The sequence below is a fragment of the Mercenaria mercenaria genome, chromosome 1, assembly GCF_021730395.1.
Source record: "Mercenaria mercenaria strain notata chromosome 1, MADL_Memer_1, whole genome shotgun sequence".
NCBI lineage: Eukaryota > Metazoa > Mollusca > Bivalvia > Venerida > Veneridae > Mercenaria > Mercenaria mercenaria.
The window spans coordinates 26,488,837-26,516,477 of record NC_069361.1 but is presented as its reverse complement, the minus strand read 5'-3'; the positions used below and the strand labels follow the sequence as shown (position 1 = coordinate 26,516,477).

General features: G+C 35.9%; 1 protein-coding gene across 4 annotated transcripts in view; it reads left to right on the top strand.

The window, feature by feature from the left end:
• The window catches only part of LOC123543257 (MAPK/MAK/MRK overlapping kinase-like), a 42,551-nt gene that overhangs the window by 9,576 nt on the left and 5,334 nt on the right, over positions 1 to 27,641 (top strand). For 3 of the 4 annotated variants that reach the window (XM_053542750.1, XM_053542741.1, XM_045329340.2), the window contains exons 3-9: positions 7,719 to 7,808; positions 11,993 to 12,063; positions 14,553 to 14,631; positions 20,703 to 20,751; positions 21,562 to 21,740; positions 24,800 to 24,901; positions 25,430 to 25,603. In XM_053542750.1, coding sequence (XP_053398725.1) covers positions 7,719 to 7,808; positions 11,993 to 12,063; positions 14,553 to 14,631; positions 20,703 to 20,751; positions 21,562 to 21,740; positions 24,800 to 24,901; positions 25,430 to 25,603 — 744 coding nt within the window. Of the gene's footprint in view, positions 1 to 7,718; positions 7,809 to 11,992; positions 12,064 to 14,552; positions 14,632 to 18,892; positions 18,972 to 20,702; positions 20,752 to 21,561; positions 21,741 to 24,799; positions 24,902 to 25,429; positions 25,604 to 27,641 lie in introns of all 4 variants that reach the window. The other variant, XM_053542745.1, reaches the window with a different exon arrangement.

The window sequence follows — 27,641 nt, the reverse complement described above, 5'->3', positions numbered from 1 at the left end:
GAAGTATGAAGCATATTTGAAAAGTCTTTTTAGATTATGGCTAAAATACTTTTTATGTTAAATATAAAAGTTTTTTAAAGCATGATGTATTAATATCCGTTTGTAGTAAATGCAAAATATTCATGATGAAAATGATGTTTTTCCTTCGGTAATTTATTAAAATTAAAAAATGTATTTAAAAATACATTTACATTTATTTGTGGTAGTGTAATTCTTCTGCACTGTCAAAATTTTTTTATTTTATATTTTGATTACATGACGGCTTTCCTTGAACCGCTTGTTCGATCCTCATCAAACTTGGTTGGTAGAATCATTATAAGGTTTGCTCTTGAATTTATTCAAATACTAAGGGGCATTTGATTCTTTTGAAGTTGACCAGAGCTAAAAATGGAAAAACCGTTAACTTGACTTTTCCTGAAGAAATTTTGCCTTTGCGACAAGTGCAGCCCAAGTGCCTTGTTTGCTATTCAGTCAGTAAATTTTCATTGAACACCCCTTTGAATAATAAGTGGTACAGCAAAAACTGAATGATGGACCAGTCCATTGTAGAAAGTTAGCAGGTAAAGGTTACAAATGTTTGGGAGTAAGAAGTAGAAAAAAAGAAATCCTTGGACTTTAAAGGCACTGACCTCCAGATTTGGCTAAAAAATATTCTTTCTTTCAAATTGAAATTTGGTCATATTACGAACATTGGAATATGACTTTTTGTTTCTAAAATATTTTCAAATTTCAAATCAAGAAGAAAAAAAATGACCGCATTGGGAATTGAACCCTGGACTGCTGCTGCAATAAAGACATTTTCCCATTGTCATAACCAATAGCGCTATAGCTGAAGTAGTGAATAATGCCTTCAAAATATAGATATTTTTAATCGAGACAGTTTACCTGGAGTAAAAGCGTGACAAACACTTTCAATTTTCATCATAAAAAGTAGTAAAAACAGCAAATTCTCATGTGTTTCCATAACATAAAGTTTGTCAGTAATTAAGTTTTAAAGCCTTCTTAAGAAATATAGCATTTATTTCAAGATATCTAAAAAATTAAATTTTTTGTTGTTGTCGAACAATCTGGATGCCAGTCACTTTAAAGACAGATGATAAAATCGACATCTTAGATAAGAGTTTGGACTGGTCAGTGAGTTTCATACTCCATGCAGCTTGAGTGAACTTCCCTATTATATAAAACAAGCAAACAGTTGCCATCTTAGATAAGAGTTAGGACTGGTCAGTGAGTTTCATACTCTATGCGGCTTGAGTGAACTAAAATCCCTATTATATAAAACAAGCAAACAGTTGCGAGGCTGTGCTGAGGGTTTTACCATGACATTGTGTTTCTCAAAACTAAACCATACTTCTCACATAGGTATTTTCCCGTCCCCATTTTAAATTGGCTGTCTTTATCCTTGTGTGTCTGACTACTTCCCTGCCAGTAATCACTTTCAGTAAAGTTCTTTACATTTAAAATGCATTTTGTACTATTTGTAAGGTATGAAAAATTATTCAAATTTTTCTTTAACCCCTCAATTCATCCTATCTGAATATGTCATTAATACAGGCTTTTGTTTACACAGATTTTATTCATTATTTAAAGTTTAAAATATCAAGATTTGGAGTCAGTTTGGCACAAAACCCATGTAAATAAGGATTTAGAGCAAATAGATTATGTCACTATACATGATCTTTAGATTAGCTTAGATTTATGTCTAGATAGAAAATAAGATAAAAGAAGGATTTTACAAAGAGAAAGAGATAGTTGGAAGGAAGTGCATAGTGCTTTTTTGTACAAAATATACCTTGTAATTGACCTTTAAGTTTTGTTTTTTGTAAATTATATAAAACACAAAAACAAAATGTCAGCAAATTTAACAAAGCAGAGCTATTAAAGAAAGTGTCTTTGAATGTTTAGAATTCTTGAGAAATGCTTGTAACTTTTCCTACCATTTTTGGATGGAAGGAACAAGTTTTCTTATTGCCATTTCTAGCAGTGATTATTTTGTTTAGTGAATAGATTATAGAAAAATCCTGATATATTTGATATCTTTTAAAAATATTTTCCGTGCATGGGTTTATTTTGGATAATATTAATGCACTTAAATTATGTCATTTCTTTTCATAATAAAGTTTATATATTACAAAAACACCTTGTAACTTTTCATTTCTAATATTTTTTTCTGTATAAATAAGACATTTTATTCATTGAAAACACATAAAAGAATACTGTTGTATTTGAAAATTGAATAAACTATTACAGTTTGTATTGACAGAATTTTGCCTGAGATGTTTGTTTAAGAACAAGTCTGTTTATTAAGAACAAATATAGATGTATACATTAAAATTGCATGAACCTCGCCCAGTACTGAGAAGAACATGCGAAAATAGCAGCACCAGAGGACTCATTAACTTTTATCTGGTTACCATGACCTTCTAGAAAACTCCTTTTGAATAAGATTTTGTGTTAGATAATACATTATTTGATTTTTGTCCCAAAAATATAAAGTGAGAATATGTGACTAGAGTTAAAGTAATTCATGTAAGTACAGTGACCAAGGTCTTAAGGTATATACAGATATACAGTGGTCCAGAGTTCAAATTATTATTATGTGCAGTTTCGTAATTTTTTGCTCAATAATAGATTTTGATGAAATGTTCTGTATTAAAAGATCATGTTATGATGTATTGAAAAATGAAATAAAAATACTAGGTCACCAGCTTTGTTATCCCCCGACGAAAGTCGGAAGGATATAGTTTTGGCATTGCCCGTCCGTCCTTCCATCCGTCCATCTTTCCGTCCGTCCAGAGCCATATCTAGGAAATGGTTGGGAATATTTATATAAAACTTCATATACTTGTTTACCACTATGAGTTTTTGCGGCCCCTAGTATTAACTATATAGGATACTGTAAATATGGCAGTTTCTGCATCATTACTTTTGATATATTTGACCTAGAACTATGAAACCTAAACAGAATTTAGATCACCATAATGTGGTTGTATACACACAATTTCGTCCGGATTTATTTTGTAAATTAAGAGTTATTGCCCTTTAATTGTATAAAAATCCACATATTTGTACATAACAAACTTGCCATTTGGTAGAATTTCATTAAATCATTAAATTTCTTTCATTCTTTTCCATGAACATTTATTGTAAACATGTGAAGTTGTGTACCCACACTTGGTCACCCCCTTACCTTGATCACATCCCTCCTCCTCCTTCCCCTCCTACCCTCCTCCCCCCCCCCCCCCCCAAAAAAAACAAAAAAAAAACAAAAAAATCATTCCTTATTTTAGATTTTTTTCAAACAAACTTCATTTACATGTTCACCACTATGAGGTTATGGGGCCCATCAAGTTTCAGTCAGATTGCCCAAGTAACACCAGAGTTATGGCCCTTAGAAGTTTCTAGTGTTTACCGTATAGGGTACTATAAATATGGCAATTTTTGCATCATAACTTTTGATATATTTAACCTTGAACTATGAAACATAAACAGAATTTAGAGCACTATAATGTGGTTGTGCACTCACAGTTTAGTACGGATTTCTTTTGTAACTTCCGAGTTATTGCCCTTTAATTGTCTTAAAATCCACATATTTGTACATGACAAACTTACCTTTTGGCAGAATTTCATTTAATTTCATTCATTCTTTTCTATGAACATTTATTATAAACATGTAAAGTTGTGCACCCACACCTGGTCACCCACTTGCCTTAGTCACACCTCTACATTTATTGCTGTGTTAAGAACAAGATGTCGTGCAGCAAAATTTGATGTCTTAATGGTCTCTAATGGTTCCTGAATACCCTCAGTGATGACATAATTGTCCCTCAATGATGTCTATAATGTTTCCTTACGATGTCATTCTAGTCTCTCAGTGATGTCATAATGCTCCCTCATTGATGTCATAATGGTCTCTCAGTGATGTCATAATGCTCCCTCATTGATGTCATAATGGTCTCTCAGTGATGTCATAATGCTCCCTCATTGATGTCATAATGGTCTCTCAGTGATGTCATAATGCTCCCTCATTGATGTCATAATGGTCTCTCATTTATGTCATAATGCTCCCTCATTGATGTCATAATGACCTCTCAGTGATGTCATAATGCTCCCTCATTGATGTCATAATGGTCTCTCATTTATGTCATAATGCTCCCTCATTGATGTCATAATGGTCTCTCATTTATGTCATAATGCTCCCTCATTGATGTCATAATGGTCTCTCATTTATGTCATAATGCTCCCTCATTGATGTCATAATGACCTCTCAGTGATGTCATAATGCTCCCTCATTGATGTCATAATGGTCTCTCAGTGATGTCATAATGCTCCCTCATTTATATCATAATGACCTCTCAGTGATATCATAATGCTCCCTCATTGATGTCATAATAGTTTCTCAGTGATGTCATAATGCTCCCTCAGTGATGTCATAATGGTCTCACATTTATGTCATAATGATCCCTCAAGGATGTCATAATGACCTCTCATTGATGTCATAATGCTCCCTGATTTATGTCATAATGCTAACCCATTGATGTCATAATGATCTCTTAGTGATGACATAATGGTCTCTTATTGATGTCATAATGCTCCCTCATTGATGTCATCATGATCTCACAATGATATCATAATTGTCACTTAAGGATGTCATAATGACCTCTCATTCCTGCCATACCCTTACAGAAGAAAAAGGCCTGCTGCGTACTCTTGCTGTGTACATACAGCGTATATGATGCGTACATGATGTGTTCTGAAATCAAGGGCTTTAAATAGTACGCAGGATATACACCGCACATACACCGATAGTACGTTTGTAGTACACTTTTGACATGCAAATGAGCTCTGCCGCGTACTACTTGCGGCGTACATGCTGTGGACTACATAGTACACAGGATGTACGCTGGAGGAATTTAGTATGCGAAAAATAGTACGCAGCATGTACGCGGCACATACACTTTTCACATGCAAATGAGCCTGCGGTGTACTACCCCTACGGCGTACATGCTGTGTACTCCTGTGGCGTACATGCTGTGTACTCCTGCGGCGTACATTCTGTGTACTCCTGGCCCGAGTCCTACGGCGTACATGCTGTGTACTCCTGCTGCATACATGCTGTGTACTCTTGTGGCGAAACTGCTGTGATAATGTAAATTCCTTACCCCACCAACTTTCTTATGCAAATGCAGATCATTTGGACAGAAAAAAACAGAAAAAAGATAAGTGACATGCATCAATAAGTATTTACCCTTACCAAAATAATGTAGATTGATGTTATCAAATAAATTAGTATGCTTTTCTTCATCCACTTTTCAATGAAATAAATCAATTTTTGTAACATGTAATTTGGTAAACATCTGAAGAAAATGGCATAACTGCATCAAGGGGAAACAACTTTAATGCAACTAAATATAAGTGTTATAAATTTCGAAGTATCTGCGGTGTACATGCAGTGTACTATTTTCTTGTACAAGTCCCTCCTGCGTACATGCAGTGTACTCCTTAAATTTTCAGAGTCTGTGCTGCGTACTTGAAGTGTACTAGTGACCTCCTGCGTACATGCTGTGTACTCGTCGAAATAGTACGCGGCATGTACGCGGTATGCGGTGTATGTAAAATGTACTCCTCTGGCGTACTACTGTGTTCGCGGCATATACACAGCAAATACGCAGCATGTACGCCACAGAGGTTTGCTTTTGTAAGGGTACTGGTCTAAATAATGTCATAATGGTATCTAATGTCATAAAACTCCCTCATTGATGTCATAATGGTCTCTCAATGATGTTATAATGGTCTCTCAGTGATGACATAAATTGTCACTCATTGATGTCATAATGGTCTCTCACTCTCAGTGATGTCATAATGACCCCTTATTGATGTCATAATGATCCCTTATTGATGTCATAATGGTCTATCAGTGATGTCATAATGCTCCCTAATGGTCTCTTAGTGATGTCAAAATGCTCCCTTATTTATGTCATAATGGTCTCTCAGTGATGTCATAATGCTTCTTCAGTGATGTCATAATGGTCTCTCATTTATGTCATAATGATCCCTCAGGGATGTCATGATGTCATAATGCTCCCCCATTGATGTCATAATGATCCCTCAGTGATGTCATCATGGTCTCTCATTGATGTCATAATGCTCCCTCATTGATGTCATAATGGTCTCACAGTGATGCCATAATGCTCCCTCATTGATGTCATCTTGGTCTCACAATGATATCATAGTTGTCTCTCAAGGATGCCATAATTACCTCTCATTGCTGTCATAATGGTCTAAAGAATGTCATAATGGCCTCTAATGTCATAAAACTCTCTCATTGATGTCATAACAGTCTCTTATTAATGTCATAATGGTCATAATGGTCTCTCAATGATGTCATAATGGATCTGTGTGTCAGACTTGCTCTGTTTTTTCAGGATATAAAATGCTTAATCTTCTTTGTTGAAATGGTCCAAATTTGAAGGCTGTAGCTACAGAAATGTGAAAGTAGGTCACTAGGTCAGAATCAAGGTCAACTCATTTCAAGGTTCATCTTGCCACTCAAAACCATACATGTGGTCCAAATTTGAATGTTGTAGGTTATTGACAAGAAGATTTTAAAAGCTTTTCCCTATATAAGTCTATATGAACCATGTGACCCCCAGGGCGGAGCCATAATTGACCATTGGGGATGATTTGAACAAACTTGGCAGAGAACCACTAGATGATGCTACATTACAAATGCCAAAGCCCTAGGCTTTGTGGTTTGGACAAGAAGATTTTCAAAGTTATTCCCTATATAAGTCTATGTAAACAATGTGACCCCCCGGGCGGGGTCATATTTGACCCTAGGGTAATAACTTGAACAAACTTAGTAGAAGACCACTATACAATGTCGCATACAAAATATTAAAGCCCTAGGCCCTGTGTTTTTGAATAAGAGGTTTTTCAAAGTTTTTCCCTATATAAGTCTATATAAACCATGTGACCCCCGGGGCGGGGCCATATTAGACCCCAGGGAAATAATTTGAAACATTTTGGTAGAGGACCACTAGATGATGCTTCATACCAAATATCAAAGCCCTAGGCTCTGTGGTTTTGGGCAAGAAGATTTTCAAGTTTTTCCCTATATAAATCTATGTAAATTTTAGAAATAAACAAAGGGCCATAACTCACTAAAGAATTGTTGAACCAGTCTGATTTTCAGGGGGGACACAACTAGGGTACCAATACATCATTCTGACAAAGTTTGGTCAAAATCCCCCTGGTAGTGTCTGAGGAGATGCGATAACCAGAAATTGTTAATGGATGGAAGGACGGACGTCGGACCACAGACGCAGAGTGATTTGAATAGCCCACCATCTGATGATGGTGGGCTAAAAAGCTATATATTTGACAATGAAATTTTACACACATGTAGAAATTTTTATCTAGGTCCTTACTTATCACTACCTTACATATCCTCGTTCAATAGATTATATATATACAATCAAACTGGTAGCAACCTAACTAAAACTGCCTTATATTAGGTTTGGCACAATACTGAACTATTGTACAGCATCCGCAAATATGACCCTGTGGTAGGTTTGAAAACTGCTTGTGACATATTGTAAAGTGAACACTGCAAGTTGATAGTGCAGCAAAACAAATCAAGAGCATTTGCCTTTATAGTCTGTTAAACGACTTTGTTGCTGTAATATTGTAAACAAGACTTTTTTTTATAATTTCAGTTTGGATCAAGTGAATAATCTGAGAGAAATACAAGCCATGAGGAGACTGGCAAATCATACCAACATCCTCGAACTCGAGGAAGTCATTTTGTAAGTCAAATTTTATATATGGGTAAATGAAAGCTCACATAAAATACACATAACCAGATTTTATTTTTAGGTCGACTATTCAAAGAATAGATAGAGCTGTTGGACTCACCCACGCGTCCACGTCCCGATTTGGTTAAGTTTTTGTATGTGAGCAGGTATCTCAGTAACCACTTGTGGGAATGGATTGAAATTTCACACACTTATTCCATGTGATAAACTGACTTACATTGCACAGGATCCATAACTCTACTTTGCTTTTTTACAAAATTGTGCCCCTTTTTCGACTTTTTGGTGAAGGTTTTGTATGTAAGCTGGTATCTTCCCTTACAGAAGAAATTAAGCCTGCTGCGTACTCTTGCTGTGTACATACAGCGTATATGATGCGTACATGATGTGTACTGAAATCAAGGGCTTTAAATAGTACGCAGGATATACACCGCACATACACCGATAGTACGTTTGTAGTACACTTTTGACATGCAAATGAGCTCTGCCACGTACTACTTGCTGCGTACATGCTGTGGACTACATAGTACACAGGATGTACGCTGGAGGAATTTAGTATGCGGGAAATAGTACGCAGCATGTACGCGGCACATACACTTTTCACATGCAAATGAGCCTGCGGTGAACTACCCCTGCAGCGTACATGCTGTGTACTCCTGCGGCATACATGCTGTGTACTCCTGGCCCGAGTCCTGCGGCATACATGCTGTGTACTCCTGCTGCATACATGCTGTGTACTCTTGTGGCGAACTGCTGTGATAATGTAAATCCTCTACCCCACCAACTTTCGTATGCAAATGCTGATCATTTGGACAGAAAAAAACAGAAAAAAAGATAAGTGACATGCATCAATAAGTATCTACCCTTACCAAAATAATGTAGATTGATGTTATCAAATAAATTAGTATGCTTTTCTTCGTCTACTTTTCAATGAAATAAATCAATTTTTGTAGCTTGAATTTGGTAAACATTTGAAGAAAATGGTGTAACTGCATCAAGGGGAAACAACTTTAATGCAACTAAATATAAGTGTTATGATTTATTATAGACGATGTGTGCGTAGTATGTATTTATTTTGATTAAAATCCATCTGAGAACAATCTAGGACTGGAATTATATAAGCATTTATACACTTTTACGTCCGTAAAAAGTAGTGCACCAAAAAATTTTGGATTGATTTTTTCCAATGGGGCGAGCGCAATTAGCCAAAAACGTTCTGAAAAGAATACGAGCGGCAAATCTGATAAACAACTTTTTAATTTGGTGAGGCCTTAATGAGTTAACATAATGAGCATTAAAGCCTTTATAAAACATGATAGAATGGTATTTTGCTTAAGAGTATTCAAATAAAAGTGAGAGCTATTAATTCTTCTCATTCGGGCGCTGTTTAGGCATAATCTTGGTAATTATTTCATGTATTACAAAATGTAATGCAACGAAGTTCAAATAAGGCTTTTCAATTATCCAAGTTAGAAAGCTCCAGGATTAATTCAAAATGAAAAAGAATATATTTTTACACTGCATGCAAGGTGCAGCTCAGGAATCACTAAGATGTAAGCTTCACAAATGAACATTGCAAATAGTTTGGCAAATTTTCATTGTTCAGAATACCAGTAATCTGAACTATTCTATGCTATTAAGATAAAAGTTACTCGGAAATCAAGTTCTTGCTTCCAAAAAAAAAAAAAAAATGTACAAATCCTTCCTGCATGAAGTGTACTTCAGACTTTTACCTAAAAAAATTCAAAGTATAAACACCCAAAGAAAATGAACAAGTCCCTCCCGCGTATATGAAGTTTACTTCAGTCTTTAACTTATAAAAAAAAAACTAAGTATAAATGCCAAAAGAAATTGTACAAGTCTTTCCCGCGTATATGAAGTGTAAGTGTACTGCACAAATTTCAAAGTATCTGCGGTGTACATACAGTGTACTATTTTCTCGTACAAGTCCCTCCTGCGTACATGCAGTGTACTCCTTAAATTTTCAGAGTCTGTGCTGCGTACTTGAAGTGTACTAGTGACCTGCTGCGTACATGCTGTGTACTCGTCGAAATAGTACGCGGCATGTACGCGGCATGCGGTGTATGTAAAATGTACTCCTCTGGCGTACTACTGTGTTCGCGGCATATACACAGCAAATCACAGCATGTACGCCACAGAGGCTTGCTTCTGTAAGGGTTAGTACCCACTAATGGGAATGGATTGAAACACACTTGTTCACTGTCACAGTTTGACATTCAGTGCACAAGTTCAATAACTCTACTTTGCATTTTTACAAAATTATGCCCGTTTTTCGATTTAGCAGTTTTTATGCCCCCGAAGGGAGGCATATAGTTTTTGAACCGTCTGTCGGTCTGTCTGCAATTTTCGTGTCCGGTCCATATCTTTGTCATCCATGGATGGATTTTCAAATAACTTGGCATGAATGTGAACCACAGTAAGACGACATGTCGCGCGCAAGACCCAGGTCCATAGCTCAAAGGTCAAGGTCACACTTAGACGTTAAAGGTCATTTTTCATGATAGTGCATTGATGGGCGTGTCCGGTCCATATCTTTGTCATCCATGGATGGATTTTCAAGTAACTACGCATAAATGTGTGGCACAGTAAGACGACGTGTCGCGCGCAAGACCCAGGTCTGTAGCTCAAAGGTCAAGGTCACACTTAGACGTTAAAGGTCATATTTCGTGATAGTGCATTGATGGGCGTGTCAGGTCCATATCTTTGTCATTCATGCATGGATTTTAAAATTATTGGGCATGAATGTGTACCACAGTAAGACAACGTGTCGCACGCAAGACCCAGGTCCGTAGCTCAAAAGTCAAGGTCACACTTAGACGTTAAAGGTCATATTTCATGATAGTGCAATGATGGGTGTGTCCAGTCCATATCTTTGTCATTCATGCATGGATTTTAAAATAACTACGCATGAATATGTGGCACAGTAAGACAACGTGTCGCGCGCAAGACCCAGTAGGTCAAAGCTCCTAAACTCTAACATCTGCCATAACTATTCATTCAAAGTGCCATCGGGGGCATGTGTCATCCTATGGAGACAGCTCTTGTTGGTTAAGTTTTTGTATGTAATCTGGTATCTCAGTACCTACTAATGGGAATGAATTGAAACTTCACACACTTGTCCACTGTCATAATCTGATATGCAATGTACAGGCTCAATAATACTGTTTTGCAGTTTTACAACAACTTTTTCGACTTTAATATTCATTCAATTGACAAAGCTGTCGAATAGTTGAATGTTGCTGCCCTTCTGACAGCTCTTGTTATTTATTGTACTATAGATAGTATATCTAAAGCCATTTAAAGAGTTTCTAAGCAAATATATATGTGGATGATAGGTGGAAGTTAAAATTTTGAATTTGAATCATGGTTCACATTGACCGTGGTATTACAACTATTTCAGTGTTGATCTTGATATTGCGGTAACAACTGCACTGCTCACTATTGATATTGTAACTTGCGGTATCCACAGCATCCAATCACTTTCAAGCTTGTTACTTGTCCACTAACTATGGAGCATATATACTTACTATCTAGCTTGTTACTTGTGCGCTCAATGTGGAGCTTGTTACTTTTGGTAACTATTTTATCCACTCAGTATTGATCTTGTTACTTATGGTGAAGTTGGTGGATTTTTCAGGTCCTGGGCATTAACTTTGAAGCACCACAAACAAAATTGAATAAATACAAACAGACTTATTACATTTAAATAACCAGTCTTTATTGGTTTTAAGAATATTTTCCCCTTTTGAAACTTTAGAAAAATACAACATATTAATAGAATCTTCAAAAATAGATATAAGAAAATCTTCCATGTTTGTTTTGGTGAAACATTATGTTTGAAATATCATTAGAAAATTTGTTACGTATTGATATATTTTTCATATTAATAGAATCTGCAAAAATAGATATAAGAAAATCTTCCTGTCGTTTGTTTTGGTGAAACATCATATTTGAAATATCATTAGAGGATTTGTTACTTATTGATATCTGTTTCATATCTCTATTCATTTAAAGCGGTAGAAAAATACTGTGCAGTTCTACTTGTTATTACTTTATGCCCATCTTAAACTCGTCACTTTTTCAAGTATGTAATGAAAGTCATTTATTTCATTTTAATACCTTTAATAGATTTATTGAATTTGTCTTAATCTTTTCAGTGACAAGAAAAGTGGTACTCTAGTCCTGATCTGTGAGCTAATGGATATGAATATTTATGAGCTGATAAGAGGCAAGTATTTCTAATGATTCTGACACACTTTCAACCAGATTATTTTTCCCCTAGTTTTAAAGAGACCAAAATTTATAATAGAACACAATAGTGAGCAGAAAGGCTTAGTGTGTACTGGATGGGTTCGTAGATGTTAATGATTTGTTGTCTGTCAGCATGAAAGTTAAAAATCATTTTCATTTTAAAAATTATCAGTGATTTAAGAAAACTGTGTACAGTAAAAATATGAAATACTTTGCCATTGCTCTGACTAGATTTTTTTACATGTACGGTCTCAACATAATATATTGAAAAAACTAGGATTCAAATTTTGGGTCTACTTTAATGCTGTCAGAAGATATACCAAAGAAACAAATAATAGGGAGAACAAATACAAAAAAAATTCAACTTAATCCGATTAGAGTTAATGATGCCATTAATGTGATGATGGTAATTTTACAGAATATAAGTCTATAATCGGTTCAAATTACAAATTCAATAAGATCTACCCAGTAAAAGTGTCCGTTTGTCAAGTGTATCATAATTTATTTCATATTTGCGATAATGATTTGACATGACATTTTGGCTTCGTTTTAAAGTCTGATTTATCATTACATTGAAATTTCAAGATTATCAGTAAAATATATTTAACTGCAGAAGGCCTAGAAAAGCAAATATTTATTTCCAAGTAGGAAAAAAAAAGACCAAAGTCTTGTTACTACACAATGGTATTTTCAATTACAGAAATAAAACTGTAAGGGTTCTATTCAGACTTTTTACGATCGGTAGATACAAAAGAGAAAAAAGTGAATGATTAAGGTTTTTTATAGCCTGAATGTAAAATAATAGGTTTGAAATGAGAGGATATAATTGTTTTTCTATGAATGATTTTGGTATCAGATAATGTTACTGGTATTGTTAACTAATTATTTAACAGGTGTAATTATACATTACAACAGTACATTCAGGCCAGACGGAACTTCCAACATATCAATTATTACTGGTCAAATGGTTTGTGGATCTGAAACTGAAATAGATGTAACAGTCAGAAATTGTCAGAAATAAGAAAAATAAGTGTAAAAATATCCATAGTAGCTTGTGCCAGAAATTCAGTTCCTTTGCACATGTTGATGTTTGAAATAATAGTGTATGGGGCTTCAGTTGTTTAGACAATAATCAACATATAAACATTTAATCATTTAAAAATGCAGATAAAAATCTCTTTTGTTCAGAAACTATTTATGTCACATTCGTGTACTGCCTGTGAATAATTATTGTATACAGATATGTCCTTGAATATTTTTATGAACTTAGTTGTTCTTCCTTGCATAAATCAAGGTATGATATTGCTGTCCAAATCCAAGTCTTGGACAGCATTTATTGCTAGATTCAGGGAAGTCCTCTTTCTGCAGGGCTAGTTAAAGCCCCGAGTCCCCCGCCTCCCCCGACCCTCCTGCACTTTCAAAGTTACATTATCCAAGAAGAGTCCTCTTTCTACTGGGTTGGTGAAAGCACTGGCACTCCTGTCTCCTTCAGAGTTGTATTTTATCCAGGCAAGGCCTCTTTCTGCTGAACTGGTATAAGTCTTATCCCTCCTGCCCCCATCAAACTTGTATTTTATCATATTATCAATAAAAAATAAAACTTGTCCTCAAACAACTGACATAGTCTTTGCTTCTTTCTGCTTAATTTTAGCAGTAGAGGCATGTTATATTTAGATAATATTAACCTTTAGCCTGCTGGCGGCAAGTGATTCTGCCGTTGCAACCAGTGCAGACCAAGATCAGCCTGCACATCCGTGCAGGCTGATCATGGTCTGCATTGTTCGCTATTCAGTCAGTATCTTTTTGGTAAGCACCCGCTTTAACAGTTAATGGTACTGTCCAAATTGAATGATGGACCAGTCCATTTTAGAAATTTAGCAGGCTAAGGGTAAACTTAAGTATGCACATTGCTGTTGTCTGCTGCATCTGTAAATGTACTGGGGTTAAGTTAACTGAATCCGACAGTTCAAAGACCTTATGACTTTTTATTATTACATGACTCCTTATATAAAGCACTGGCCATAGTTTATTGACACAGGGCTAAAGTCGAAGTTGAAGAAAAAAAAAATGAAACTTTATTTCTGATGTTACACAATAGAACACTAACTGAATGACTTGCCAGTCAGTAGTCAAAACTATTTACCCTTGATCCTTCTGACTTTCTGACCTTGGGCAGTAATTTTGATTATTGACTTGCATGGCATTCAATTTATATTATCAGATATTAAGGTTAGAATAGATAATCACCTTAAACAACACACAGATTCAGATATGTTAATTTATGAAAATGTAAATGAATTGTAAATGTATACCATATAAATGTAAGCCATGTTTTGTTATGTATATTCATAATTTTGAAAAAATGAATGGATATCTTTTAATACAAGTCATGGAATTTTTCTGAAACTAGTAAACATTTCCGTACTTAGATATTGTGTTGAACAGATTTGAATGCTTGATTTTTAGGCAAGCGACATTATTTACCAGAGAGAAAAGTAAAAAATTACATGTATCAACTGTGTAAATCAGTTGAGCACATGCATAGGTAAGAAAATACAACCCTACACACCAAATATAGTAAATATTAGATCACTATTAGAATACTGTACTAATCCCCAATGATAACAAGATTCCCGCCGAAACGCGAGGACGATTCTATTTCATGATAACCCATGAAATACCAATCCGTAATCATAATGCTTACACATTACCTTCTAAGTAAATATTAGTATTTCTTTCGTCTTAAATATACTATTATTATATGGAAACATAGCTCAGTCGGGTAAACTGTAGATAACAATTGAATATTATAAGTAAATCATTTTGTGGGTTCGAACCTTCGTGAGGGTTTTTCATTTTTTGTCTTTTTCTGTTTTTTTTCTTTTCGTTTTCATTTTTATTCCCGTATTTTTGTTTCTTTGTTTGATAGTTTGTATTTGTATGTATGCCTTAATATAAAACAATAGTATAATTATCATTTGCATGGCTTAAATGCATGCATTTAGTCAATATCATCTTTGATATAATGGTAAACTTTTCTGATCTGCCATATCGGCTTAAGATACTTCTCAGCTGTGTTGTCACAAAGTTCATGACGGAATCTAAATCTTTAAGAGAAAAAAGATTAATGTCGATGCTGAGTTTCGAACCCACACGGCAAAAGATCTATTTAACACGGACTGTATGCTTTACCACTGAGCTAATTTGCAACTGGTACAAAATCTAGACATAATTAGATTGTAACATGTTAGAAAAATGTTGAATTCCCTATGTTCCATTTTAATCTATTTATAGTCATGTTTGTAAATATCAAGTTATCGTTGGGGCATAGTATATCCTGTGCACTAGTGGTGTTTAGAGTGAGCACTTGTTACACAAAGTCTTTCAGAGTTACATCCCTTTACTTTTCAACTGGAGGGGAAAGTGTGTGGGGGGTGGGGGGTGGAGTAACTCTTTGAATTTGTTTAGGTACAGTTACATTCACTTTAGAGGACTTAAATCTCAGGCTAATGGGGCTGATAACAGTAAACCATATTAATTGAATTGGAAGCAAAATATTACTGATCCTTTTACACACACAGAGCATGTTCATCTAGGAACTCTAGATTTTTAGCTCGCCTGAGCACAAAATGCTTGGGATGAGTTGTTGTGATCACTCCCTGTCTGGTGCCCAGCATCCATTCGCGTTTTTATTCAAACAACGTCTGTGAAACCATGTGGTGGAAATTGATGAAACTTGCCCTGGATGTTTGTTGGGTGGTCTCCATCGAAAACCATTCCACTTGCACTGAGGGGCTGCCAGAGGTAAAAATAATGTATTACCTCCTAAACCACTAGTCCAATTTTGAAATAATTTCACACAAATGGCTCGTGTGACCTTCTACCAAGATTTTTCAAATTATTTTGATTTGTCTCAAAAACATTCTCGCAAGGGGGCGTGGTATTTTTTTCCTATATGTATATATAAAAATCTTCTTGTCAAAATAGGCCCAATTTTGAAATAATATAACAGAAATGTTTCTTGGGTGACCCTTTATGAATATGGTACAAATTATTCTGTTTTGTTGGAAACCATTGGCACTACTTCAAAATAATTTCGCAGAAATTTTCCTTGCATAACCATAACCATCTATCAAAACTGTTCAAACAAGCAGAGTAACTCAGGTGAGCGATCTAGGGCCATCTTGTCTATCTTGTTGGTAACCATCCTGATGTTGCAAGTTATGGCAATTTTAATAACAGAATATTTTAAAATTACAACGATTGCTGATTGGCATAACATGACTGATACTTTTTACTTTGGGTTGGTCATTGTATTATATAGAAAGTAGGGCATAGGTACATTTGGAGGCCCTGAAACTAATGGGCCACAAGGAATTTAATACTTTTATCTCATCTATATATAATATATATTACATCAAATTCATGTTTGATCTTCCAAAAGCTGTTTTTAAATTAATGTTTTCTTTGGCCTGACGTCTAAAGCTTGACAGTACTTTGTGGTGTACCTGGTTCTCCCTTTGACAGTCATTTCTTACATGAGCCACGCCATGAGAAAACCAACATAGTGAGTTTGCGTCCAGCATGGATCCAAACCAGCCTGCACATCCGCGCAGTCTGGTCAGGATCCATGCTGTTCACTAACAGTTTTTCCTATTCCAATAGGCTGTAAAAGCGAACAGCATGGACCCTGACCAGACTGCGCGGATGCGCAGGCTGGTCTGGATCCATGCTGGTCGCAAACCCACAGTGTTGGTTTTCCCATGGCACGGCTCAAATATAAATCTTATAATTGAACAGCCAGCTTCATATATTTGGAAATTACCAAAATTAATATTTTGTTCTTACTTGAAAGCTGTACAATAATCATTGTTTTAGTAGTATACAGTTTCTTGGTTTCCGCAAAATGTGGGGAAGTTTATTCATTGATTCATTAATTTCAAATTCAATTTTTGTGGATTGACAAAAAAGTAAGTCCCCTAAAATTATTAATGACTTGGCAGTATTTGAAAACCTGACAAGAAGAATGCTGACTGTTCAGTTTGTTTATATCTATTCATATATCTCTCACACATTTATACTATTTCCTTTTTAGTATTAGATGACTATATTTCATTATTCATCTAGTGTGTAATATGCTTTCTCCCTTAGTTTACTTTCAAAGTTTACAGAGAATACCATACTTTAAAAGTTACCTAGGAATACCACACTTACAAAGTAATGTGAGGATACTTTACTTTTCAGAATTATCTGAGAATACTGTACTTTCAAAGTTATCTGAGAATACTGTACTTTCAAAGTTTCTGGAGAATACCATACTTTCAATGTTACTTATGCATACCTTACTTTCAAAGTTACCTAGGAATACCACACTTACAAAGTTATATGAGGATACTTTACTTTCGAAGTTAGTTGAGAATACTGTACCCCAGTACTTTCAAATTTATCTGAGAATACTGTACTTTTTAAGCATCCTATGACTGATCTGCTGTTATATTCAACAGATTCTGATTGGTTGACCAATTCATTATTGTTTATAACCATTTCCACTTACCATTGTAAGCATTGTGTTGTTCTATAAATGCTCAATTAAAAAATGATTGATTTCATCAAGAAGGTTTAAACAAGAAAGTTATTATGAACATTCACTTAACATGAATACCTCTAATTCTGGCAGTGTTTCAGGGCTTGACATGAACATTTGCTTAACAGGAATGGCCCCTATTTTGGCAGTTTTTATGGGCTTGAATAACCGACCATTCTGGTAATATATAGAAAATTGTATCAACTGATTTAGTAGAATACAAAAGGTCTTAAATTTGGCATATTCTTTTATGTGAACGACCGTGCATGAAGGGATTTTGATGTAACTTGGCACAATTGTTCCCCATCATGAGACCGGAGTGTCATGCTCAAGAACCAGGTCCCTAGGTCTGAAGTCAAGGTCACACTTAGAGGTCAAATTCAAGAATGACTTTATCTGGAGCATTTCTTCTTCATGCATGGAGGGTTTTGATGTAACTTGGCACTTGGTAATATATAGAAAATTGTATCAACTAATTTAGTAGAATACAAAAGGTCTTAAATTTGGCATATTCTTTTTTATATGTTCGTCTGAAAGACGGGACGTATTATGTGAACGACCTTGCATGGAGGGATTTTGATGTAACTTAGCACAGTTGTTCACCATCATGAGACGAAGTGTCATGCTCAAGAACCAGTTCGCTAGGTCTAAGGTCAAGGTCACACTTAGAGGTCAAAGGTCAGATACAAGAATGACAACTTTGTCAAGAGCATTTCTTCTAAATGCATAGAGGGATTTTGATGTAACTTGGCACAAATGTTCACCAGCATGAGACAGAGTGTTATGCACAAGACCTAAGGTCAAGGTCACACTTAGAGGTCAAATCTTTTGTTTGTCAGCTAGTCTAAGACAAAGTCACTTTTAGATAAGACCCATCTACTGTCTTCATTATAGATACTCAAACTGTATAATCCTGACACAGTCTATATACCTACCAGTTGATGCGGTTTGGCATCACTTGGATGAACAAGCAGGTTCCTAGATAGCATATTTATATTGGGTTAGTGTTAGGATAACATGACTCATCATCTCAGTGTAAAAAGTGGGTAAGTGCACTGAAATAAAGAAGCACTTACCCAGTTTTTGTGCTTAGGTGTCTAATTATTCTTATAAGTTGAATGTTGTCTAGATGAAACACAGTTTGTTATGTAACAGAAAAACATTTCTACATTCGTCAGCAATTCAGTTAAAGTAACTAAATATGATCTGATTGTTGTGGTAGGAAAGCGCCACCTGTTGCCAGATTATATGGTGAAGAAGTACATGTATCAGCTGTGTAAATCTGTAGATCACATGCATAGGTGAGGGTTGGCATTGAAAACTGAAGTGGCTTGCTGCTAATTTTTCTTGCTTGTGAATGGCTTCAAATGACAGTAATATTTAACAGAACGCAGTGCTACGAACCAAGCGGTTGTGAGTTTGATAATGGGAGGGGAGGGGTAGCAGATAAAAAATTTCTTTGATTAGATAAATATTTTCTTTTATTATCAGTCTAAACTCATTCAGCATAGATCTGATGATGGAAGTTACTTTTTGTATAGAATTTCAAACGACAGTATTCAGTCCCTTAGCCCTTTGAAGTAAATGATACAAACAGGGAACTTACAACAGAATTCATTCTTTGATTATAGAATTATTATTCTTATATACAGGCAATGATAAAGAAATTGTGTTTTTTATTGAGCTTATTCAATTTGATAATTAGAAATGACAGATTTCATAAGATTATCCTGTGTATTTAATCTTCTTGGTCAAGCTAGACACAGGTTAGTGGTCAAAATGGTCCTTCGATTAATTTTTCTATTGGCAAAGTGTCGTAATCCGCAGATTTTAGTTTATTAATAACAAATGCCACATCAGAGCTTTAACTTTTAACTTTGCAGAGACAGATTTGCGTGTACCTGTTACAGTAATATACCAAAACTCCACATGACAGTACTAGACCAGGTGTTTTCAGTTTTGTTCTCTTGATGATCATGTAAAGCACTTATAGAAGAAAAATATGACATGATTTAATCACTGTAAAGGCTGCTTGTCTGGCTTTGCTGCAAAAATATTGAATTGTTAAAAATTGAAAAAGGAACAACACTTTAATGACTTCTAAACTAGATGAAAAACAACACTGAAACAGACTTTTGGTTTCAGTTATGTGTTACAAACTAAGTTATTTGAGATCCACATGAAATGATCATGCTACTAAGATATCTGCCTATCATAAGTCTGTGTTCTTGAAATAATTCCAAGATGTACTTGATGAACTGTTTTATGTGATCTAATCGGGGTATATCTGAAAAAATCATTTATTACCAGTATTTAAATTTACATTTTTGTTAAATGAGTATTTTGCTGTTTAAATCTTTAATATCTTGATTGAACTAGAGTTTGAAGTTTGTATGTTTGTTTCAACAAAACTACACTATAATTGTAAACAGTTCCATTTCTTACTTTAAAGTTGTCTAGTATGCATAATTGAGGCAGTTTTATTATAATAACTTTTATTCTGTAGGTATCAGAGATTGCAAATGATTTAATGCAATACATGCCAAATTAAGTAATATTTATAAGTATTTTGTTTATGATTTAGAAAATGTTGCACCTGTGCATTTCATGTTAGGACACAATTAAAATGCAATCTCCCAAGTGGTTGAATTTTTTTAAACCTCATTTTGTCAAGAGCTTAAGATGAGCTTTAGATACATTTGTACCTGTTCACTACATAATTTTTTTAAAAGCACAGCATTAATTTTTTGGTTTGATTTTGAATGTATTTGAGCCGCGCCATGAGAAAACCAACATAGTGGCTTTGCGACCAGCATGGATCCAGACCAGCCTGCGCATGCGTGCAGTCTGGTGAGGATCCATACTGTCCGCTAACAGTTTCTTTAATTGCAATAGGCTTTGAAAGCGAACAGCATGGTTCTGGATCCATGCTGGTCGTATTGCCACTATGTTGGTTTTCTAATGGCGCGGCTCATTTCTTACTTGTGTCTTTGAGATGACCTTACTGCACCTTTCAATGTTTCTTTTTTCAGAAATGGCATTTTTCACAGGGATGTTAAACCTGAAAATATTCTCATAAAGGTAAGATATTTGTGAGATGCTTGTTTCTCTTTCAACAAATTATTGCCCGCCATTAATATTTCCTCGGTTTGCCTGCCATTGGTCTCTTTGTAATATCTAGATAGTCATAATCCTAAAATACAGCAAGATAGACTGTCCAGTTTACACATATGTAAAATAACAACCTGTATACAGAATACCACTGCTTTCTGGATCAGTGCTGCATGGAAGTAAGTGCTGACTTCAAGATGTAACTCTTATGTCAGTGCTGCAAAAAATAAGTGCTGACTTCAAGATGTTACTCTTATGTCAGTGCTGCAAAGAAATAAATACTGACTTTAGGATGTTACTGTTATTTTAGTGCTGTATGGAATTAAGTGCTGACTTCATGGTGTTACTCTTGTATCAGTGCTGCAAAGAAATAAATGCTGAATTCTAGATGTATCTTTTGTATCAGTGCTGCAAAGAAATAACTGCTGACTTCTATCTCTTATATCAGTGCTGCAAAGGAATAAATGCTGACTTCAAGATGTATCTCTTATATCAGTGCTGCATGGTATTAAGGGCTGAATTTTAGATATAAATCCATATATATGCTGCATGCACATAAATGTAACTCTTGTATCAGTGCTGGGTGAAACTAAATGTTGATTTCTTGATTAGTACTTGATGAAAACAAGTGCTGATTTCTACATTTATTTCTTATATCAGTTCTTGAGGAAAATGAGTGCTTGTTTTTAGATTTGTCCATACTGGAGGAAAATAACTTTATTTAAAGGTTAAAATTATTGATGAGTGCTGGGTGAAAATAGCTTTTGATTTATGTTGCAGGAGGATTTGTTAAAGTTGGCAGATTTTGGTTCATGTCGCAGCATTTATTCAAAGCAGCCTTACACAGAATATATCTCGACACGATGGTACCGAGCGCCAGAGTGTCTTCTCACAGACGGGTATTACACGTATAAAATGGACATGTGGAGTGTTGGTTGTGTATTCTTTGAAATTTTAAGGTATCTTTGAAATTTTAAGGTATTGTTTTGTTTATTAAGTTTATTCCATAACCAACCATTAATATTGACAGATTTGAGCCGTGCCATGAGAAAACCAACATAGTGCGTTTGCGACCAGCATGGATCCAGACCAGCCTGCGCAGTCTGATCAGGATCCATGCTGTTCATTTTTAAAGCCTATTGCAATTAGAGGAACTGTTAGCGAACAGCATGGATCCAGACAAGACTGTACAGACTTCTCCCTTTGACAGTCATTTCTTAAATGAGCCACGCCATGAGAAAACCAACATAGTGAGTTTGCGTCCAGCATGGATCCAAACCAGCCTGCACATCCGCGCAGTCTGGTCAGGATCCATGCTGTTCACTAACAGTTTTTCCTATTCCAATAGGCTGTAAAAGCGAACAGCATGGATCCAGACAAGACTGTACGGATGCGCAGGCTGGTCTGGATACATGCAGGTCGCAAATGCACTATGTTGGTTTTCTCATGGCACGGCTCATTCATATTTTACAGATTTATATTTACTTAACAAATAATCAAGGCCTTTGAGTAGTTTGTTGTCTGATTTAGAGTTCAGATGCGCAGGAAGTGAACCACGAGGGTGGTAAATAATACTAAATATCCAAGCATCTGAATGATGAGGCATGGTGAATTAGACACTATAAACCACAAGAAGGTCTTGGTTGTTAGCTCACCTGAGCACAAAGTGCTCAGGGTGAGGTATTGTGATCGCTCACCGTCCGGCGTCCGTCCGTCCGTCTGTCCGTCATCCGTCCACACTTTCCTTTAAACAGCATCTCCTCCTAAACCAACAGGCCAATTTTGATGAAACTTCACAGGGATGTTCCTTGGATGGTCTTCTTTAAAAATTGTTCAAAGAATTGAATTCCATGCAGAACTCTGGTTGCCATGGCAACCGAAAGGAAAAACTTTAAAAATCTTCTTCTCACAAAACAAAGGAGACCTAGAGCTTAGATATTTGGTGTGAAGCATTGCCTAGTGGACCTCTACCAAGTTTGTTCAAATTATGACCCCGCCCCAGGGGTCACTTGATTTTACATAGAAAAATCTTAAAAAATCTTCTTCTCGAAAACCAGAAGCTCTAGACCTTAAATATTTGACATGTAGCATTGCCTAGTGGACCTCTACTAAAGTTGTTCAAATCATGACCCCGGGGTCAAAATTGACCCCACCCCAGGGGTCACTTGATTTTACATATGAAAATCTTCAAAAAATTTCTAAAAATAAACCAGAAGGCCTAGAGCTTAGATATTTCACATGTAGCATTGCCAAGTAGACCTCTACAAAATTTGTTCAAATCATGACCCCCGGGGTCAAAATTGACCCTGCCGCAGGGGTCACTTAATTTTACATAGGAAAATCTTAAAAAATCTTCTTCTCAAAAAGCAGAAGCCTAGAGCTTAGATATTTGACATGTAGCATTGCCTAGTGGATTTCTACTAAAGTTGTTCAAATCATGACCCCGGGGTCAAAATTGACTCCGCCCTGGGGGTCACTTGATTTTACATATGAAAATCTTTAAAAATTTTCTTAAAATAAACCAGAAGGCCTAGAGCTTAGATATTTGACATGTAGCATTGCCTAGTGGACCTCTACAAAATTTGTTCAAATCTTGACCCCCCCCCCCCCGGGTCAGAGGGAGCTGGAGCTAGAAATGAGCTGGATGTCATGTTTAGATTAAACGTCATAATTGACATCATATTGCTCTCTTAACTGTTGTTTATTGCAAAATATACATGTACATACTTTGACCTTCTTTGTTTAACTGGCAGTCAAATCAAACCATGTCAAAATTTTAAAAATACGATAGAATAGACATAATTTAATTTAATAACTTGCCCATTTATTCCATAATCCGAATGAAATCTACAACTAAACTACAGTTTATTACTTTGTCACATTCAGTATCAGTTTATTGACTGACATACAGTAGCTTCCTGAGACTTACTTCTGAAACCTTGTGTCGCATTTTGTGATGAGAAAGCTTTCCTATGTAAATTATATTTGAATTCATTCTTCTTGTCAGTCTTTTGGGTTTTTTTTGCCAGGTTAGTTACCAAAATATGCAGTCATTTAAAGGCTGTTAAAGGTTTCCTTTGAATTTGCTCATTGTGGCAGAAAAAAGTAATGTGTTTACTTCTACACAAGTTGAATTTTTATTGGTGTGATACAATGAATATCTGACTTTGAGAAATGACAAGAACAATGATATAAAAAAAGTCTTGTGAATATACACATGGAAAGTTTAATTTGTTTTTAGGTTCAAAATGGTGTCAGGTCATTTGCTCATTCGAAGTCATTGTTTTTATCTGCCATTGGGTACTTTACAACAGTTCATTTCTCAGTAAATTCAAACCAAATGTCACTCTAACTTAACATTCTCACTAAACTCATACCTAAGGCCACTTGGTAAATGGATAAATTTATACTAAAGGTCATATTTAATAACCAAATATTGTCAGTAAGTTGATACCAAAGGTCATTTTTTACCAAACAGTGTACATTGTAAATACCTAAATTCATACCAAAGGTCACATTGATTTACCAAATAATGTCAGTAAATGCATACCAAAGGTTGCATTTAAGGACGTATGCTAGAATTTGGTGCGAAAATTTTCCCAATAACAGAAATATCTGCCCTTGAAAATGGCATTTCCCCCGAAAATGACGTTTTCAGGGGCAGATAACTCTTTTTCGATACCGGTGACCTATGATTTTTTTGCGCATTTTTGTTTCTTAGATGATTGTCCTTCAATATCCAAAGTTTAAAGAAATTCTGTTATTGGGAAAATTTTCGCCCATCTCATATACAGGGAATTCTAGCGTACGCCTTTAACTAAAGAAAGTGTAAATGTATAAATTTGTACCAAAGGTCATCCTTAATAACCAAATATTGTCAGTAAATAAATAACAAAAGTCACTTTTATACAAAGAAACTGTAAAAATTGGTTGAATTAAAACTAATAAAATAGACTTCGAACAAATAAGTTTTATTAACTGTTTTAATTGTTTTTATTTATGTGTATTTTGTTTTCAGTTTGCATCCATTATTTCCCGGTTCTAATGAGGTTGACCAGATTGCCAAAATACATGATATAATGGGTACACCAGAACCAAATGTTCTGAACAAGTTCAAAAAGTAAGTATAGAATTTCTCAATTTAGTCTTTGTTGAGTAAAACTTTTCAATTAGAAAATAATGGTATGCAAATTGAAGGAAGGTAATGAGATATATATTTCTTTTATGATTTTTTTACAAATTTTAGATAAGCATTTCAACCTGTAGTAAAGGTGTAACATGACAATGAAACAAGCTGTGTTAATACCTCTTTACATATTTTGTGTAACTACTGAATTATATATGCCCGCCCGCTTAGCTCAGTAGGGATTTGATGAAATATATTGTGTCTGAAATCATTCATTCTCCACCTCTGACTAATGTGGGGAAGTTAGCAGTTACTTGCCGAGAACAGGTTTGTTCTGGTACAAAATCCAGGAAAACTGGTTAGGTTAACTGCCCGCCATTACATATCTGAAATACTGTTGAAAAACGGCGTTAAACCCAAACAAACAAACTTAAATATATGCATGGCTGCTATTATGTCCCTCTCGGATTTAAAGTTTGATTTCACTGAAAATCAAATGGAAGAAATATATTGTATTTACAGATCAAGAGGAATGAATTTCAATTTTCCGACAAAGAAGGGTTCAGGTATTGAACGATTGTTACCGCATGCAGGAACAGATTCTATAGACTTGATAAACAAACTGTGTACATATGATCCAGATGAACGAATGACAGCAAAACAAGCTCTACGACATCCTTATTTTAAGGAACTCAGGTATGTCAGCATCATTAAGACCAGTTACTAATAGGAATTATATTAATGTTAGTTGAGACCTGAGTGCGAAACTAATTCATTATTCATATATAGTTACAATAGTTCCATGCTCAGCCCTGGAATTGTATTTAGAAGTTTTGGTTTCAGTCAACTATTTTGTTTTGTGCTTTAATCAGACTATTGATAATATTGTGTCTTTGTTATGAATATTTTGTAAGTCTTTTGCAGTAGAAATGGTTTATATAACATTATTTTAAATAGTATCCTATTTATCATGCTGTCTTTTTTTTTTTCATTATAATTATTTCAGCAGTTTGCCGATTAATAGAGATTGAGCAATAACTTTGATATGACACATTTGTTAAAGGTAGCATATCACATATCTGTTGAAATATACCTACTTTACAAACATTGTTGGAATGTGGGAGGTCCATTTTTCATAGAAAAGGAAATTTGATTTCTTTTGAGGTTGCATATTACATGTATCTAAGTTTATCATTGTTGTGATATGCTGCTCTACACTGAGGTCCTTGCTGGGACCATGACCAGCTTTCCAAGAACAGTGACACACCGCTTCAGGCTTACAGTAGGTGACCCTTTCTGGGACCATGGCCAGCTTTCCAAGAACAGTGACACACCGCTTCAGGCTTACAGTAGGTGACCCTTTCTGGGATCATGGCCATATTTCCAAGAACAGTGACATACCACTTCAGGCTTTCATTAGGTGACCCTTTCTGGGATCATGACCAGCTTTCCAAGAACAGTGACACACCGCTTCAGGCTTTCATTAGGTGACCCTTTCTGGGATCATGACCAGCTTTCCAATAACAGTGACAGACCACTACAGGCTTTCAGTAGGTGACCCTTTCTGGGATCATGACCAGCTTTCCAAGAACAGTGACACACCGCTTCAGGCTTTCATTACGTGACCCTTTCTGGGATCATGACCAGCTTTCCAATAACAGTGACACACCACTTCAGGCTTTCATTAGGTGACCCTTTCTGGGATCATGACCAGCTTTCCAAGAACAGTGACACTCCGCTTCAGGCTTTCATTAGGTGACCCTTTCTGGGATCATGACCAGCTTTCCAATAACAGTGACACACCACTTCAGGTTTTCATTAGGTGACCCTTTCTGGGATCATGACCAGCTTTCCAAGAACAGTGACACACCGCTTCAGGCTTTCATTAGGTGACCCTTTCTGGGATCATGACCAGCTTTCCAATAACAGTGACACACCACTACAGGCTTTCAGTAGGTGACCCTTTCTGGGATCATGACCAACTTTCCAAGAACAGTGACACACCGTTTCAGGCTTTCATTAGGTGACCCTTTCTGGGATCATGACCAGCTTTCCAATAACAGTGACACACCACTTCAGGCTTACAGTAGGTGACCCTTTCTGGGATCATGACCAGCTTTCCAAGAACATTGACACTCCGCTTCAGGTTTTCATTAGGTGACCCTTTCTGGGATCATGATCAGCTTTCCAATAACAGTGACACACCACTTCAGGTTTTCATTAGGTGACCCTTTCTGGGATCATGACCAGCGTTCCAGTAACAGTGACACACCACTTCAGGCTTTCAGTAGGTGACCCTTTGTGGGATCATGACCAGCTTTCCAAGAACAATGACATACCACTTCAGGCTTTCAGTAGGTGACCCTTTCTGGGATCATGACCATCTTTCCAATAACAGTGACACACCACTTCAGGCTTTCAGTAGGTGACCCTTTCTGGGATCATGACCAGCTTTCCAAGAACAGTGTCACACCGCTTCAGGCATTCATTAGGTGAACCTTGCTGGGATCTTTTCCAGCCTTCTCATATCAGTGACACACTACTTCAGGCTTTCAGTAGGTGAACCTTGCTGGGATCTTGACCAGCTTTCCAATAACAGTGACACACCACTTCAGGCTTTCATTAGGTGAACCTTGCTGGGATCTTGACCAGCCTTCTCATATCAGTGACACACCACTTCAGGCTTTCATTAGGTGAACCTTGCTGGGATTTTTTCCAGCCTTCTCATATCAGT